Below are 18,669 nucleotides of genomic sequence, written 5' to 3' on the forward strand. Positions count from 1 at the left end.
CACATTTAATTGAAACCCAAACTAATGCTTAAAGAAATAAGAGACCTGCTGTTTGTCTTTTCTACTTTAATACTTATAATCTATTGCTGTTGTCCCCTGGCATCTAAATAATTGAAATACCTCATATACTTTTTAATCTCAATCATAATGTACAGGTTTTTTTAAATCCAGGCCAGATGTAATTTTTTAGTTATATGATTATATATGTATTAGAACTATAGCTACAAGCAGCATTATAGGGTCTTCTTGATTGATGTATAAGGGAACTACACTCATGAGTTGGAGTCTTACTAGAGCTTTGTAATCTCTTCCCCCCCCCTCACCTCCCTGCACAAATGTGAATGTCACCTGAATGCAAGCTGGTTGACATATTGACTGAATAACATTGATCATAAAACCAGCACGGCTCAACGTCTGGTTAGAAAAGTGTAACGCAAAAATAAATATGGTAAAAGAGTGATGAAGCCTTGGAGGCAATAAGCTCAACACAAATGTAAAAAGTATTTGTGTCAACTAAACAGTTAGTTCAATGGATTTATAGTCCGGCTTTTGAACTTATTTTTCTTTGACAAGGCTAGTCAAGATTAGGTCACGCCATGGGGAGCTGATTCTGTTTATTGCTGAAAGAGTTATGGGATAAATTATGCCGTTTTCCAGTTGAGCCTTCTCCAAAGATTGATGCCGACTTCCCTGCCCAGGCTTGATGTCCTACACCTCGTTCGATGAGCACTCAATAACAAACCCATCATGAATGGCTTAGCTGCTGACTCTTACCCTTACCCTTTATTTTGTAATAACAGACGTCTCACTACATTAACTTCACCAGAGGATGGTTTCCATGTGTCCCAGTGCCTTTAATTCCAAATGTCCCTAGCACTAGGTCAGTAGGATACAGGGTCAAACTGCTGGTCCGTTTTCGGAGTTAGGTCCATCCTTTTGGCCTAATTTAATCTAAATAGCAGGATGAGGAAATACATTTACATAAAATCACTCTGCGCAGTAAAAGGCATGTCATTGTGTAAAGTGAACACCTCACAGTGACCGCAGGGGGCGCTGGTGGGCGCGCTCCGTCCTCATTGTGAGGCTGTCTGCAGGCGGCGCACCAGACTCCATAGGCTCCGACCGCACGGCGGAGAAGGCGGCGTGGAAAATGGCGGACGGTGTCGACCACATCGATATCTACGCCGACGTAGAGGAGGAATTCACACAGGTATTCAATAGTGACTTCGGCGAAACGGGCCATGATGTATCATCAAGTTCATTATTCGCGTTGTTTGGACTCTTTGTTATCGTCTGCGGGTTGTAATCGCGGACCAGACCTACTAGCAGAGGCCGCGACTGTCGTATCCTCCAAGAAAGGGATTAATGGCGTGGAAATAGGAAGATACGATCGGTTGATTGCAAAAAGAAGCATTTTAACAGCGAATACCGTAATTGCATGGCGGAACTTGGTCATTGCAATCGAAAGGAGGGCCCATATGTTGTGTAACGCGGCGCCTCGCTGAAGGCCTCTCCGCCGCGGCGTGGCCCCCGGTGGCGCGCTGCTGCAGCTCCATTGTTGTCCGCCTACAAGCTGGTCCACGGAGGTGGGAAGGGTCCTACTGCTGGAGACCAGGGGTTCGGCAGCAAACAAAAATAACAACGGTGTTGCTTTGACCCACTAGTTTGGTGGATAATTGTTGCGTAAAGGCGCACATTGGCCACTTTCTCGAGTGTTGTTAACCCTTCACCTTTCGGGACACACCCCCGTCTCAGCTATGATAACTTATCGTTTGATCTGTGTGTGTCCTCTACAATAACTTTAAGTACTCGATCATAAAAGTACTGCAACCACGACATGGATGTGGACGGTGTTTCGAAGTGTTTTATTAGCTCTGTAGCGCTGATCGGCTTGATCGCGTTGAATCCAGTCCATACATCCTTGAAGTGGAAAGCTGTGGACTGAGTTTGTTACGATCCTGTATGCATGCATCTCTATCTTAAATGATTGCATTTTAACATGGTCAACTATATATAGTGATACAACCAGTTATATTCGTGTTTTAGCGAATACACGAGTTACTGGCAGTCTTGGCAGCTATACCAGGTTATTAAGAAATACCAACGCTGTGATTCAATACCGTCAAAAATAATAGAGACGCTTCTCGCTATTCTAATATAATATACGACTAGTCGTATATTATATTAGGTTATGCATTTTGGCCACTTTTCGAAGTAGGAATATAATCAAATGTATACATTTGGCGTTGTATTGTGGTTGAGACTGGCCTGGCAGGCGGCGCTCCCCGCTCTGTTTTTATTATAATAGCCCGCCCGAAATCTTCCGGCATTGAAACTGAAAGTGACATTTAAATGAGCCTATCGCTACTGTGGTGGTGTATTTGAATAATCACACATTTTGTTTCAAGTTGATTCAGTTGGAAAATAAATATATTTTTAGTTTAGAAATGTAGAGGATATAAAACGGATATCCGCGCTCAGAATCATTGCGATCTGGCTCAGGGAACGAACTAAAGACATGTCTTGCTGTGTATACTACCCAGGAGACAGGAATTGCCAGATGGCTGCGCTTGAAAACCCTACCTATTCATCATTCGGGGGACGATATGTATAAAATCTGAGCAAAACATATCCAAGTAGTTTTGGAGTGCGTCCAACGAGTGCTTTATTCCCATAATGCCTCACTCCACTTCCCACCCTGTGTCTTCTACTAGGAGACGGACTACCCCGTCCACGAGCAGATCGACCTGTACGATGATGTCATCTCCCCATCGGCCAATAACGGCGACGCGCCAGAAGACCGCGACTACCTGGACGCCCTGCCGGCCCCCGGAGGGGCAGAGGGCGGCAAGAGCGCCCCCCCCAACGTGGTCTACACCTACACGGGCAAGAGGATCGCCTTGTACATCGGAAACCTCACATGGGTACGTCCCCAAGTTCACTAAGGCCCCGTTTATACATAGCAGGGTATTTAGGGAAACATATATTCCCCCCCCCCCCCTCCGTTTTCAAAAATAACATTGTGCACGCAACATTGTTTACAAAAAAGTTGTCATTTACATCAACCTGCGTAAATACGCCTGTCGAGTGCCATTATAACTATGCCAAACATATGGGCGGCAGAGTAGGGAGAAGGATAAAGTCATGCAAGCCAATCAGAATCCCCAGAATAACACAAGCGACTTCCTGTTCCTTGCAAAACAACAGTTTAATTCATTTTTCACAATTTACCGGCTCTCGTTTTGAAGAATAATCACCGCGCCATTCATTTCAATGGGAATTGCGACGGTCTATACTTTCAACATAAAGTGTACATATTTATAATTTGAAATTCGTCCCAGCCTTTATACCACAAATGCTATAGGGTCTATAGCACATAACCGCGTTTTCTGATTGCAGTTTAATGTAACAGTAAGCTGACAGCATCGCTAATTAACACCGCAACTGCATATTAACCACAGATTTTACATTTACATTTACATTTAGGGCATTTAGCAGACGCTACAATAAGTAGAGATAGAGATTACCATGGCAACCGGATAAAACAAATTTTCTTTTTGCGATCATTCTGCGAGTGCATCCGCCGTGTTGATAAACAAATAATCCCCCTATAAGGCGCGAGGTTCGTTCGTGTGGACAGACAGCGGGCGCTCACATGACGATAAGCATTTTCTGGCGCATAATCTGATGCTTGAGAACCTAAAACCCCGTTTCTCCCAGTTGACACGACAACACATAACCGGCATTATCAGAAATCCCCACTATGGCCGGAGTTTTTAGAAATAATCGTTTTCTGTGATTAAAAACTGGGTTTTCGTGTAAATGAGAGGCCAAACCGCGTGGGAGTATCTGCGTTTTCCCTTTGTGTGAACGGGGCCTAAGTCAACCACACGACCGACCCTTAAAGTGTTGCAATAAGCCCATTCATGATTCACCCGTACACAACGTTCACCTCGTATGGACAGTCTGCAGGCCCTTTTTTTTTTTTTTTAAGTCCAGTAGCACCAGAAAATAGCTTTGTGCAGTCGTGTGCTAATGCGTGATATGCAGCTAGGGGTGAACGAGAGGTCGCACAGCTGTGTTTACTTGCGGTTCAGTGTGTGAATGTATTTGGCTTTTGAGGACATGAAGGTTTCCAATTGTATCGCCGCTGTTTTGGATAGCAACTTTCTCAGAAAGAGGGAATGCCCGCTTTTAGTTATCAAACAGGGAAACTACCTTAAAACCAACGTTTCAAAAACATAGATGTATTAAAGAATGACCACCCACCTATCCTAATCTCCCAAAAGTTGAAGGAATGATTAATGACATGATAATATGATTAAATGTAATTGCATCATATTCAGGCTTCAATCAGTACCAAAACAAAACCCTGTTAACACACTTAATGACTGATCTAATAATTATCTTATCGACTGATCTGAAAAAGTATATTGTTATAGATTTTGGCCGTATCGTCCAGTCCTTGCATCAGCACTCCATACTCCACTCCATATTGTATGGCTTGACTTAATTTTTTTTATCGAGGCGTGTCTTTCAGTATTTCATAAAATGCCCATTAGTATGTTTGGCATCTGACATTTCTTCAATGCGTCCCAGCGTTCGGTCATTTCACTGTTGTGGGCACATCATTTAACTAATGTGTTTTCTCCTCACCAACAGTGGACAACAGATGAGGACCTAACAGAAGCCATCCGGTCGATAGGCATCACGGACGTCCTGGAAATCAAGTTCTTTGAGAACCGCGCCAATGGCCAGTCTAAAGGGTGAGTTTCCACATCATATTCCAAAACAAGGAATATGGTTGAGAGCGTATACTAGCATGTAACCTCACACCCTTTGCACCCCACTTACACAAGAGGTTCCATCCTCAAAGATCTTTTTTGGGTTTGGGAAATTGTATTCACAAAGACTGCAATGTGTTAACAAATGGATATTAATTGTGACGTCTTAATATAATACGAATACGAGTGTTTAAAGGTGACAGTATACCCCCAGGTGTGAGTGTGATTAGCCGTTACAAGCCGTTTTGAAAAGCTGCCTCTTCTGACATCACTAGTGGGTGTGTGCAGCTAGATGTGTGACGGAGGGTTGAGCAACGTTTGCTGCAGTCCACCGGGTAGGCTGATCTATCCAGAACACATCTATTTGGACGCGCCAGTTGTGATGTCACTAGAGGTAGAGTTTCCAAACTGCTTGTAATGGCTGAGCGCACTCACACCTGGCGGTATAATAGGCCAACTTTAAGTATCCACACAGTGATTACCCCCCCCCTCATCGGGGCACTCCTTCCACCACGGAGCCTCTGCCAGATGCTTCCGCTGTTCTTCGTCAGTGTTTTGACGCTCCCTCTCTGGTCCCAGGTTCGCCCTGGTGTGTGTGGGCTCAGAGGGCTCGTCCAGGAAGCTGATGGAGCTGCTGTCGAAGAGGGAGCTCCACGGGCAGAACCCCATCGTGACGCCCTGCAACAAACAGTCCCTCAGCCAGTTCGAGATGCAGTCCAGGAAAAGTAAGTGGCGCTCCTGGGGAAATCGCATCCGACGGCGCCGAAGTGCGGTTGGTCAACAACACCACGCGGATGATTGAGTCCCGTCTCGCCGTGCCTAGTGTCGTAAAACGTTGAACAGCGACTGTATTGTACCCTGTCCAAGTGGACTCGTTCTGTAGCCCATGACAAGGGGCACATTTCCGTTCAAGTATATAAGGTCCTTGATGTTCACCCTGACAGCAGAAGCTTTCTACTGCCATTGGCAGAACTGGAAGCGGTGAGTTTGTACTCGGGTGTGCTCTCCACGTCTACTTCCATCGGCCCGCGTTACTCCACTGGTCGCCACGCCAAACCGCGTCCCGCTAACGTCAGACGCAGGCCGTGCCCAAGACGGCGGCCCCGGCTCCGCATGCACTGTTACCGAGACGACCCGCTCTGAGGACGTACATGCAAGTTAGTTTGTTTTTCTCCCCTTTTGGCCCCCCAGGAACGCAGTCGGGGCAGATGTCCGGGGAGGGCAAGGCCGGCCCCCCCGGTATTGGCCCCCGCGGCGGCGGCGGCTTCCCCATGGGGGGGCGGGGCCGCGGGCGGTTCCCCGGCCCCCCCGGCTCCGGCGGAGACCGCTTCCCGGGGCCCCTCGGCCCGGGGGGCCCGCCCCCACACTTCCCTGGTGAGTGTTCCCCGCGGCCCCTGGCCCACGTCAGGGCTCCTTCGGCTATGGGGGTCTCGGCCCCCGACCACGCACGGACAGCTCTGAGCAGCGAGGGGGCTTTGGGTGTGCTTGGTTTGAGTCCCACGGATACACTAAGACTGCCTTTTTGTGTCCGGAGATGACGAGGTTGAAGAAGCCCTGACCTAGCAGTAGTCCTTCCGTTGTGTTAAAGGGCTCATGTCACGCCGCCAGGTGTGGGTGTAGACTGATCCATCCAGCGGACATCCAGGTGGACACGCCCGTCCGTGGTGTCACTATGGCACAGGGAGGGAATGGCTTTCAAACGGCTTGTACCGGCTAATCACACCCCCGCCTCACGGCACGACACGAGCCCTTTGAGGAACTGTAGTTTGCTCTTCCCGCATTGGCTGTCTTCTTTTCTTTTTACGCACAAGATTTTAGTTTCCGCCCCATTTTCACTCATTCACTGGTCTATTTGGGGATGCATTTTAAAAGATAAGTGTCTTTGTAAAATGCATCACTTGGACCCTGTCCTGAGCCCTTACTACTGACTCGTGCATTGCTGACTGTGCCCGCTCAACCTCTCCTATTGGCCGTTTGTTTCTTCCCCCAGCCTCTTTAAGCTCCTCTGCATTCAGATCTGCTCGTTTCTACTCTTACTCTCGGTTTCTAGCTACTACCGCCTTGGTTACTACCCATGACTTTCTCAGTTACTACAACTGCTATCTTCCGTACCTTCAACTACCGTCTTGTTTACTACCCACCACTATCTCAGTTACTGCAACTAAAATCTTTGTTACTTACCACTACTATCCTCGGTACTTCCAACTGCTATCTCGATTACTACCCACTACTCTCTTGATTACTTCCACTATCTTGGTAACTTCCCACTACTCTCTTTGTTGGAGGGGATGGGGCCTTCATAAAGATGTAAGCGTGGGTTTCCTTCTCTTTGCCTCAATCCCTTTAACGGTTTTCCTGGCTTGTTGCTGATTGGCTTGTGCCCCTTCAGCGGGGTTGGCCAGCTCGTCAGAGGGGAGTTGTGATTGGTGTGCTTTCTGCCCCTCCCCATTAGGCCAGGGGATGAGACCAGATGGCCCTCTGATGGACATGAATTTCAATCCCTTCGCGCCCGGGGGAAGGGACGGCAACTGGAGACCCAGAGGTGAAGCGCCTCCACTGATCACTCCGATCGCCTCTCTCTTTACCTCATCCCCCCCCAGCTGACCCTGTCTCTAACATTAAACGCCCCAGCGGATCAAGCCGGAAGTTGGATTCATAAGCTAATGCTCTGCATTTATATATTTAAAATACAACGATTTTTAGGTTTTAATTAGTGTAAAACATAATTCTGCTGCAATGGTTTAAATGCCTTCCAGAAGCTCCCTAGCTCTTAATTGTGGTCAGATCTTACGTTGCGAAACGCAGACGCTCTTTTAGCAGATAATCAAAGTGTCTCTAAACCAGGCTCCAGTGTATTGTCGGCTCAGCAGAGGCTTGGGGAAAGCAGATCATAGATCCCGCTGTTGTCCAATGTGGCTCTTGTTCGAATGCGTTCCATGAAAGTGTGTTTGTGACGAACGGGTGAACGTTTTAAACTGAAAACGTCCTTCAGCTGGGAACCCGCCAACCAGTTGGTGTGTTCAATCGGTCCATGTCTCAAATGCATTCTGCGTTCATGAGCACATGAGAGACGGGTCTTGCTCGTTTGCCGTGAACGTGTCTGTCGTCTTATTATTATTATTATTTTACCTTCCTTAATCGCTGGCCACGCGTGTGTCTACATTGTGCTGTTGCGTCAGCGTGTCTACAACGTGTGTCTACATTGTGCTGTTGCGTCGACGTGTCTACAACGTGTGTCTACATTGTGCTGTTGCGTTGACGTGTCTACAACGTGTGTCTACATTGTGCTGTTGCGTTAGCGTGTCTACAACGTGTGTCTACATTGTGCTGTTGCGTCGGCGTGTGTACAACGTGTGTCTACATTGTGCTGTTGCGTCGACGTGTGTCTACATTGTGCTGTTGCGTTAGCGTGTCTACAACGTGTGTCTACATTGTGCTGTTGCGTTGACGTGTGTACAACGTGTGTCTACATTGTGCTGTTGTGTTAACGTGTCTACAGCGTGTGTCTACATTGTGCTGTTGTGTTAACGTGTCTACAGCGTGTGTCTACATTGTGCTGTTGCGTTGACGTATCTACAACGTGTGTCTACATTGTGCTGTTGCGTCGACGTGTGTCTACATTGTGCTGTTGCGTTAGCGTGTCTACAACGTGTGTCTACATTGTGCTGTTGCGTTGACGTGTGTACAACGTGTGTCTACATTGTGCTGTTGTGTTAACGTGTCTACAGCGTGTGTCTACATTGTGCTGTTGTGTTAACGTGTCTACAGCGTGTGTCTACATTGTGCTGTTGCGTTAGCGTGTCTACAACGTGTGTCTACATTGTGCTGTTGTGTTAACGTGTCCACAGTGTGTGTCTACATTGTGCTGTTGTGTTAACGTGTCTACAGCGTGTGTCTACATTGTGCTGTTGTGTTAACGTGTGTCTACATTGTGCTGTTGTGTTAGCGTGTCTACAACGTGTGTCTACATTGTGCTGTTGTGTTAACGTGTCTACAGCGTGTGTAACTGCTGAACCTCCGTCTCCTGTGCTGAGGACACCCCCGTTAACGCTCCTCTTTGTCTTCGGGGTTCCAGGTGGGATGCAGGGCCCCCCCCGGCCCCCCATCGGTCCTCCGGGTCCGCCCGGGCCCCCAGGGCCCCCCCCTCCGGGACAGGGCCTCCCACCCCCCCTCTCGGGACCACCCAACCGCAGCGACCGCCCGCCGCCGCCCGTGCTCTTCCCGGGGCAGGTCTTCCAGCCCCCCATGGGGCCCATGCCCCCCTGCCCCCCTCCCCCGGGGTACGGCCCTCCCCCCGGGCCCCCGCCCCCACAGCAGGGGCCCCCGCCGCCGGGGCCCTTCCCCCCCCGGCCCCCGGGCGCCCTCGGGCCCCCCATGGCCCTGGCCCCGCCCCCCCACATGCCGGGGCCCCCGCCGGGCGGACCGCCGCCGCCGGCGCCCCACGTCAACCCCGCCTTCTTCCCCCCGCCCGGGAGCAACAACATGCCCCCCAACGACAGCAGACGGCCCCCCGGACCCAGCGACCCCTACGGGCCCCCGCCTCCCTACGAGCGGGACTACGGGGGCCCCGGTGGAAGGTAGGCGGGGCCTCCGGGGGGCCGGTGGGAGGGTTCCACCTGTAGAGGTCGACGCGTGCGATTGGTTTAAAGGGGACAGCGGTCATTCATCGACGCGTCCATTGCACAGGATGCGTAAATGTACCAGATTTAGTTATACAAACTGTCGTTCATCTGCAGCCCCTGGAAACTTGTTCGCCGTGTGCAAGTCTGACGTTTAAAAAAATATTGCTTTTCTTAATCTCTAGCCACGAGTGTGTCTGCATTGGGCTGTTGTATTAATGTGTGTAACCGTCGGATTGGATTTCTATTAGTCTCTCTCAATTTCAAAATGATTCCCCAAACCAAGAACGCCCTTTTGTTGTATCATTTCAATGAATACGTGGAGCCCTCCTATGAACGCGTGGTGCTGTGCTGTTCGTGCACACGGCCAGTATGGTTGTGCGGTCTTGAGTCGTCGGTTCCTTGGGTCAACCGGTTCTCCTCGGTCCGCAGGGAGATGGAGGTGTCTCGGACCCCGCTGAGCGAGGCGGAGTTCGAGGAGATCATGAACCGGAACAGAGCCATCTCCTCCAGCGCCATCTCCAGAGCCGTGTCCGACGCCAGCGCCGGTGAGAGAACCCTCCGTTGACCGAAGCCCCTGAGGATTTAAAGTGTGATTAGCCGTTACAAGCCGTTTTAAAAATCTGGGATCGATCAGGGATCGATAGATCAGTCCACCAGCCTACCCGGTGGACTGTAGCAGACGTTGCTCATCTACCCGTCATACATCTAGGTGGACACGCCCACCTGTGATGTCAGAAAAGGCAGATTTTCAAAACGGCTTGTAACGGCTAATCACACTCACACCTGGTGGTGTAATATGTCACCTTTAGAACGCATGGTTGCATACCGGACCTAACTGGTTAATGACTCAGAATACAAGTGGATTTACATGAATATCATCTGCAGCCACTCAAAGAACATTATATGTTAAATTCACTTTAGCGCTGAAAAGCTTAGTTGATTAATTGGTCAGTCGATCGACTAAGAGAAAATCTCAACAAATACTGATAATCGATGGAAGTCATTTATTGAGTACAAGTGCTTTTGTTCTTCTTGCCTGAAATAGCATGCATATAAGAAATCACTTTGCACTCTGGTAACTTGTGACAAGCATGCACATTTTCAAAAGCATCAGATTAATTGAATTTGACTCAGCCCTAGCTCACATCACATCAACAACGGTGTGAACCTGAAATGACTAGAGGACCCTCTCCCTCCTAATGAACGGCCTCCCCTGAACAACCCGTTGTGTTCTTCCTCTGTTCAGCGGACTATGGCAGTGCCATAGAGACCTTGGTGACGGCCATCAGCCTCATAAAGCAGTCTAAGGTGTCTGCAGACGACCGCTGTAAAGTGCTCATCAGCTCACTGCAGGACTGCCTCCACGGCATTGAGTCCAAGAGCTATGGCTCTGCCAGGTAATAAACCCTGCCGGGACGCCCTACTTTTATTAGACAAATCATAAATTAAGTTACGTTAAACATGCACAAATTATGTGTTTTTATGCTCTAGCTAAATGTTGAAGTTGATCAATGTCCCAACTCTTTATTCTTTGTGGGGAACAGAATGTAGTGTACTAACGTGATGCCTGACTAAAGGAAAAACAAGTCTTCTTAACTTTCATTCACAGTGCCCACACATCTTTTTCTTTTGACAATGCCAGACGTGAGCGCTCCCGGGAACGCGACCACAGCCGCTCTCGGGAGAAGAGCCGGCGGCACAAGTCCCGCAGTCGGGACCGCCACGAGGACTACTACCGCGAGCGCAGCCGCGAGCGCGACCGCCACCGCGACCGCGACCGCGACCGCGAGAGGGAGCGCGAACGGGAGTACCGGCACCGCTGAGGATCTGCCCCGGGGTAGGAGAGGTGTGTACGACCATCCATAGCTGGGGCCTCCCGCCTGCTCCGCTTCTTCTCTTCCATTCCAGATGTGTTTCTCTGTTGGTTTGCGCTGCGGACGCCCGCAGCCTCTGTCCGGCCGCAGCACTAGGCTGTAGGCCTCTGTCCGGCCGCAGCACTAGGCTGTAGGCCTCTGTCCGGCCGCAGCACTAGGCTGTAGGCCTCTGTCCGGCCGCAGCACCAGGCTGTAGGCCTCTGTCCGGCCGCAGCACTAGGCTGTAGGCCTCTGTCCGGCCGCAGCACTAGGCTGTAGGCCTCTGTCCGGCCGCAGCACTAGGCTGTAGGCCTCTGTCCGGCCGCAGCACTAGGCTGTAGGCCTCTGTCCGGCCGCAGCACTAGGCTGTAGGCCTCTGTCCGGCCGCAGCACTAGGCTGTAGGCCTCTGTCCGGCCGCAGCACCAGGCTGTAGGCCTCTGTCCGGCCGCAGCACCAGGCTGTAGGCCTCTGTCCGGCCGCAGCACCAGGCTGTAGGCCTCTGTCCGGCCGCAGCACTAGGCTGTAGGCCTCTGTCCGGCCGCAGCACTAGGCTGTAGGCCTCTGTCCGGCCGCAGCACCAGGCTGTAGGCCTCTGTCCGGCCGCAGCACTAGGCTGTAGGCCTCTGTCCGGCCGCAGCACTAGGCTGTAGGCCTCTGTCCGGCCGCAGCACCAGGCTGTAGGCCTCTGTCCGGCCGCAGCACCAGGCTGTAGGCCTCTGTCCGGCCGCAGCACTAGGCTGTAGGCCTCTCCGGGGGCTTGTTGTGGGGGGCCGTGCGCTGTGGCTCGGGCGGCCGCCGGTCTTTCTTTGCTTGCACACCTCAAAGCCCTCTCCCTCACACCCGTTCACCGAGAGGCCATTGGTTACCAAAAGATACCTCGGGACAAGGCGATGGGGAAAGGTACGTGTGTTGGTGGTGTGGATGCCGGTCGCTGTAGGGTCGTTAGTGCAACGACTTCTCGACGAGTTGATAAGTCGCCAGGAATGGTCTCGGCTCTGATTGAAAGGTCCCGTGTGTTGGGAGAGGTATGCAAGCAAAGAAAGACTCGGGGAACAGGATGGCTACAGGTAAGTCAAAGGTAAGTTTTGCTCGTACTATATCCAGTCTTTCTGTATGTCCAGAATGTTTTAGATATTTATTGCAATGTGTCATGTATTTGTTGCCGTTGACATTTCTTGACTTATGAAAGTATGTATTTTAAAGGATGGGTGCAGGTTTTTTTGCCAACCAAAACCCCATTTGCCGTGGACTGCCATGGTTTAGTAAGGTAACAGATCACTGGGAAGTCAGAATTCAAAGCCCTGACTTTCCAGTCACAACACTAGTTTGATGAAATTATAGTCATAAAAGCGATAAGCAATTGAATCCACCAATTTTTTATTTTGTGGCTGCTTCCTTTAAAAGCAGGAAATATAAGATCTTCTAATATTTTGAATGGGGTTTTAGTTGCAGAGGAAAGAACCTTTACTCTAGTCCTTGACTGTAACAACTTGATGGCTGTACTATTCATAATAATCTTGCCTGTAGTAATTCACAATGTGGGTACATTCTGACTTATATACTACAGTTCACAATGGCTGGGAAATCTTAAAATGATTTACAAGACATAGGTCAGAGGTTGAGTGAGAAACCTATATATTATTTAAAGTGATGTGCCAAGATGTCTGTAAATTGTGTCTTACACAGATTCAGATTTGTTGTTTAATTCCAAATTGATCATTGTGCGTCCAGACGGGTGACCATGCAATCTCCTGTTCATGTGTGGAACACCGCTTCTGGGCCTATGATGATTATTTGGAATTAAACAACACGTCTGAATCTGGGTAAAACGGATGCCAATTTCGTCTTCAATCTCAGCTTATCGCTTTAGGGAAGAAGTTAATAGATCATAACCATCTAGCATTTGAGTCAGGCTCTTGCTGTAATCATTAAGTTATTGGGGTAAAATATTATTTGCTGGTTTAATGGTGGGGGGAAATATTTTAAGATTTGCCAGCCGAACAGAACTGCCTTGTCCCTTGGCTTGAGGCAATGTGCATCAGCCTTGTGACTCTTTGTTTAGGTCATATTGGTATTAATACGATGAGCTCTTTATCTGCCTCTTGGACTATTGGTGTCATTAAGCAATGTTATGCAATATTTAGGTTAATGTGTTTCAAATGTGATCCTACCACAATATCCACTGCATTGTAAATTTGACACTAAAACTCACTCAGAATATATTTTTTATTAATGTATTGTTGGGGATTGGAATTTATAGTTTGTGTTCTTTGTACAGAAGGCTAGAATTTCACAGGCATAGTGCTAAGAATACAGATGAGAATATAAACAAAAAAAGACTGAAATGAAAATCTGTGTAGTTTCATGAACCAGAGTAAAAGTTGTAAAATAATAAATGTAAAGGCAGTCAAGAGATTTTTGAAAACCTGATAAACAGCAATTATATTGTTTGTTGCTTTTGAAGTCAAGTCCATCCTAACATGTACAATTTGCCAGAAGCCTTTTAATATATATACTGATAACGTAACATTCCTATTTCTGTAATTGGGCCTGACAATCTGCTTTTGTCTGTTGCGTATTTTAGCTTTATTGTTGTAGTTTTGTAGTGTATTGGGACTCTGCAGCCATCATTTCAGTTATACAAGTTCACGTTCATTTCAAAGTCAGTCAGGAAGTCTTAGGAAACGTAAGGACTTGGTAAAAGTCAACATGTTGGTCCCTCTTATCGTACTTTGCAATCAAAGTTGAGGCCATGGAACATTAATGTGGCGTTTCATGATGATCTGTCTGTGATGTGGGTTCACGTTCTGTATATAATGGAAAGGACAATAAAAGGTATTGGATGAATTGAAAAAAAAAACATAAATTGTACTGCAATTATAATTGTCTGTAGCGCAAGGGTTGGTCAGTTTATTTTATCTGTGTATTCGCCGCTGGCTGGTAATTGGGGTTCATTTCTACAAGGTGCCAGGTTAGGTGATGGTCATTCTCAGTTAACAGAAGGACATGCTTATGTTGGGCTCATGGGGCAGGTTGCCATTATTTACATTGACACATAACTTATAAACAGCAAGGATTTATCTTTTATTTAACATCTGTAAAATAATTAGCTCATATCTCACATGATTGTTGATAGAAAATCTGTAGTGAAGAATACCTAGTTGATGATCAGTTTTTTTAAGTCTATGATCACCGGTATGTTTCGTTTGCTGAGGTCCTTATCACTTTTTACCACATCCTATCACATTTATTCAACATTACATCCTAGTTGTGTAGTTGCTGAAGTGTAACTAACTGTAATGGTCAACAACCTTTTTTATGGGTTTATTCCTAAAAAAACGTTACTGCATGCATGCATTATCTTGTATGTTTATGTAATCAAACACATTTTCTTCCTCACAAAGTATGTGTCTCATGTTTATGTCCGTCTTCCTAATCCTCAGTCTGTTTCTATAGTTATGCGGAGCACTGTTTTGTACCCAGATGAGTGACTTGATGCCTTTTTTCACTCTTGTGTGTAGGAGTATTTGTGCTGGGGGTCGCTGATTAATCTCATTCAAATATACCTTTATTGATCTTACCTGGGGCAAACGGGCACAATCTTATCAGCTATGGGGACCACTTTATCTGGGTGTAATCTCCCCACAAAAAAAGTTTGCATTTAACGGAATGTAAAGATGTGTTGTATGAATATTGCCTTCATCAGGGAACTATCTTTCTGAGTAGGGTTAAAGTAGAAGGTGGATAAAGAAGGAAGACATGGCAGTAAGACAGACATTGAAAACATTGGTTTAATATCTGACAGGATAATAACGTTTGGCCCTGGTTCGTTGACTACTTGTATGTTTTGTCCTTTTTCTGCTTTGTCACTTAAATAATTTACATGCATTGGTGAGAAATAATTTGTGGCCAATGTTTAGTATACAGGGCAAGAAAAAGATTCTGGTTTTTGTTTTGAGTTAGTTTTATAATCTCTGACTAATACAATTTGAATTGATATTGAGTGGACTTAATGGGCAATAAGTTTGGAGTTTAAAGGGTATCCCACCTCTAGGACGGCACTAAGTTGAAATCAAGACAATTTAAGATAATCGTAGCAATTGACAAAATTATAATTGGACACTGAAATTTTAATAAAATGTTTGGGTACTCTTTAAGGTAACCTTTCATCGCAACTTTTTAAAGTTGAATGTGAAATGTAGAAAACCTTGTGTGCCATGCATGCAGAAATAAAACAAAATAAGGTTCCAATTAAGGTACTAACTACAAATGTTAAAGTTCAAAAACAAAAGATGTTGCAATATGTCTTGTGTTATGAAGAACCCTACCTAGGGATTTATTTTTCATTGTTATACACAAATAAATAATTAATTTGAAGACAGAACGTTGATTTGTCAGAATTGTTAATTGAACAAAAAAAAGCTGAGAACAAAATCCCCCCTATCAATGGACTCTTGTAAATGTCCACAGTAGTAAATAAGAAGTCCTTAAAATAGTACCAATACGACCTTTCTCATAATGATGCCTACAGATAAAGTAAACCTAAAGCAAAGCTAGTGACATTTTGAAGCAAGTTTCAATGCCCTGACCTGTGACGATTGTACATGTGCATTATTCTAATGTGTATTCAAAAGACAATGGCTGAAGTTCAGATGTGCATGACAACTTATTTATCTGTCTGTTCAAGGGTAGGGGGCTATATATACTCACTCAGTCATTTACTTTTCCCAATTTCAAGTCTAGCAAACTCCAAACCATTAAATATAAAATGCAATTGATCTTGAAGTCTTTTTAATTCTAAACCTAAAGGCACAGCACATTTTCACATAGCTGGCTGATGGTGTATCTCCCCCCCCCTAAATTCTATGGCCGAATCCATTTGTAGTCTAGAGATGAAATCTGCAGTGTATTTGAATGTTGGGCTTCCTCGAAACCAAACTCCACCCTCCATTTTGAAACCTTTTCAGCTTGCAAGGATCAGGGATGGAAGGAATGGGACAAGAGGAAGGATTAACACCACGCCACCACATCAGCAACCTGCTCTGCATGGCTGAACAGGAGCACCAGCAGCCCTCCTCATCAGTCTCTCCTGCATGCATCTCTGTGTGTCTGTCCATCTTGCCGCCTTGCTTCGAACGGTGGTTGGAAAGCCCCCCCCCCCCCTCGTGTGTAAGGCTATATTATCTTAAGATCTATACTCATGGCTACTTAAGTTAAAGTGAAAAAAAAAAACTTTCCACAAAGCCCTTTTATTTTTTATGATGTTTTATTTGAAATCTAAAAGATAAAGTACCTGTGTGATTCTTTTTTTTTTTCTTGTTTTCTGTGCAAAGTACCGAAAACATTGACGAGCCTGCACGATGCTTTAAAGTAAAGATGAACATGTCGTACTTGGGTTTTTCCTCCGCTCTTTGTCTTGCTGTCCTGTGTACATTCGTCGGTTTCTGAATCGTTTTTATAGGGTACCAGGTTTTTTTTGGATCTCTTCTTTCCTTATTCCCGTCGATTACGTTATGGTTAGGATGATGTTTGTAAATGTCTCTGCTTTTTGATGATTAAAACTAGATTGTGTTGTAATAAAACTGTTTACTGTGGTCCACTTATCATGGTGAATTTCTCTTAAGTGAGTCATTTATATTAAATGTGTATGTTTGCTTTGTTTTACATGTTTGTGTTGAGCCTCGTACCGTTAAGCTGACAACTATGGTACTGCAAGTATTGGTAACAAACATGTCATGGTTTTTATTGCGTTTTTTAAATTGAATTGCACTTCTGTGAATTTTTTACAATAACTATTGGTCAGGGATTCCAATATTTGCAATCATTTTGCAATACTTTTTTACACTTCATACCCTTGCTGTTTTGGCAATATCTGCTCTGAAAAAAAATGGTATACATCACTGCATATCTTCTCTTTATTTTTGGGTTCAGGATAACTTTAAGGCCAACTCATCTGGTCCAAACTTTGGTTTTGTAGTTTTCTTTATTTGTTTTGTTTTTTTTATTTTTTATTTCTTCCTCTTAAAGAAAAGTAGGCATGTAACCTGTTGAATAGTTCAACCTTGTGTGTATACATGTAGACATGGGTACATACTGGTAATTTGGATAAAATGTGTTTTTATAATGCAGTTCTTCAAAGTAATGCCACCCCATACTGAATGTATTGTAGGTTTTTGATACTCCAAACACACTCGGCATTGTCATTTTGAATGGTTTCTAAGAGCATTCACAAATTGCTGGTTTATTTGGATTTTACTACCATACATACCAAAATATGCATTGTATGTATCGACATATTCTCAAGAGGAGTGAGTTGTAATGAAAGCTTTGGAAGTAATTTCTAATGTTATATTTACAAGCACAGCTCACTCTAAACTTTTATGTGACGATATGTGTTTTAAATACGTTGTAACTCACTATATACATTGGTCTTAAATTCAGATGTCAGTCCAAAATAGTGTTAAGAAAAAAAATCATGCTCACAGTAACTTAAACCTTGTGATGATGGCATGGATTGGGGAAAGGTTTTATAATGAAATCCTCAGGTGAAATGGCTGTCCGTATGTGTTTTAAATCAAAGTTAAAATGCTTGACATTTTGAAAAGCATAGGATATACAATCTGGCTTTTTAACCGGTACCAAAGTATTTGATTTTAAAAAGAAAACGAATAAAATGACTTCCTTTAAATATCATTTTTTTTATTCTAAGCAATCTTTTAAATGTTTATTTTGTATAAGCTAAAGTCATTCATGGTGGTCAGTATTATTTTTCTTTTTAGCCTGTGTTTGTGCATTAGTTGTGAACAATTAATATTTGAGCATAGCTAATGTGAAATCAATCAATTTATGTGGTTTCAGAAAACTAATTTGTGAAAAAAGTATTTTGAGTGAGCTTCAATATCAACATTTTTAACTGTTTTGTATTTTTGATTGAGACCACGGACGCATGGATTTTTTTATATCTATTTTTATAAGGGGTCAAAGTGAGAGCGGTAACCTCAACTTTGAAGGACAATTTGCCAAATTAGAAAATTGTAAACGGAATGATATTGTCTATGGTCTATTACCTTTAACAAATGGGTTTTCCATGATTTAGACTTTGCAGCAGTATGGTTTCCAGGTTCTGACGGAATTCACCTGTGAAAGGTAAGTGTTGTTATTCTGCCGGAAAAAAATTGGCTGAATGGGTTCAAATGCCTGAATGTGACCAGCTGAATACAGCTCCCGATTATGTCTATGAAGATAACCTGTGATCGAGATTAATCGATGTAATTAATAACCACAAGTAAACCGTACCCTACGGGGCCAAATAAATGGTCATATTCTGGAAAACAGTGCATTGGTTTTTTTTTGTATCAATGTGTAGAATGAGTTTGCTCCGCCATTCCATCGCTAATTGTAAATCTCAC

At 45.4% G+C, this 18,669-nt stretch overlaps 1 protein-coding gene across 2 annotated transcripts; it reads left to right on the forward strand.

Annotated features, from left to right (window-relative positions):
- The first annotated feature begins 1,084 nt into the window (after positions 1-1,084).
- cpsf6 (cleavage and polyadenylation specific factor 6) lies at positions 1,085-18,559 on the forward strand. Of its 2 annotated transcripts, none has more exons than XM_079755795.1 (11): positions 1,085-1,210; positions 2,715-2,924; positions 4,663-4,766; positions 5,364-5,509; positions 5,967-6,158; positions 7,237-7,326; positions 8,860-9,361; positions 9,836-9,951; positions 10,653-10,803; positions 11,016-11,252; positions 16,228-18,559. In XM_079755795.1, the coding sequence occupies exons 1-10, from the start codon at positions 1,151-1,153 to the stop codon at positions 11,227-11,229; spliced, it is 1,785 nt and encodes a 594-aa protein (XP_079611921.1). In that variant the 5' UTR covers positions 1,085-1,150; the 3' UTR covers positions 11,230-11,252; positions 16,228-18,559. The 2 variants fall into 2 exon arrangements, with proteins under 2 accessions (XP_079611921.1, XP_079611922.1); XM_079755796.1 differs by having other exon boundaries at positions 11,049-11,252.
- Positions 18,560-18,669: the final 110 nt, after the last annotated feature.

The sequence above is a fragment of the Pollachius pollachius genome, assembly GCF_949987615.1.
Source record: "Pollachius pollachius genome assembly, chromosome: 18".
NCBI classification, from domain to species: Eukaryota; Metazoa; Chordata; class Actinopteri; order Gadiformes; family Gadidae; genus Pollachius; species Pollachius pollachius.

Bases quoted from the DNA above. Each gene is read 5' to 3' on its own strand.
- cpsf6 (XM_079755795.1), top strand. From the start codon at position 1,151: ATGGCGGACGGTGTCGACCACATCGATATCTACGCCGACGTAGAGGAG. The intron at 2,925-4,662 runs GTACGTCCCCAA...CCTCACCAACAG, and splicing joins ACATCGGAAACCTCACATGG to TGGACAACAGATGAGGACCT. The intron at 9,952-10,652 runs GTGAGAGAACCC...TCCTCTGTTCAG, and splicing joins CGTGTCCGACGCCAGCGCCG to CGGACTATGGCAGTGCCATA.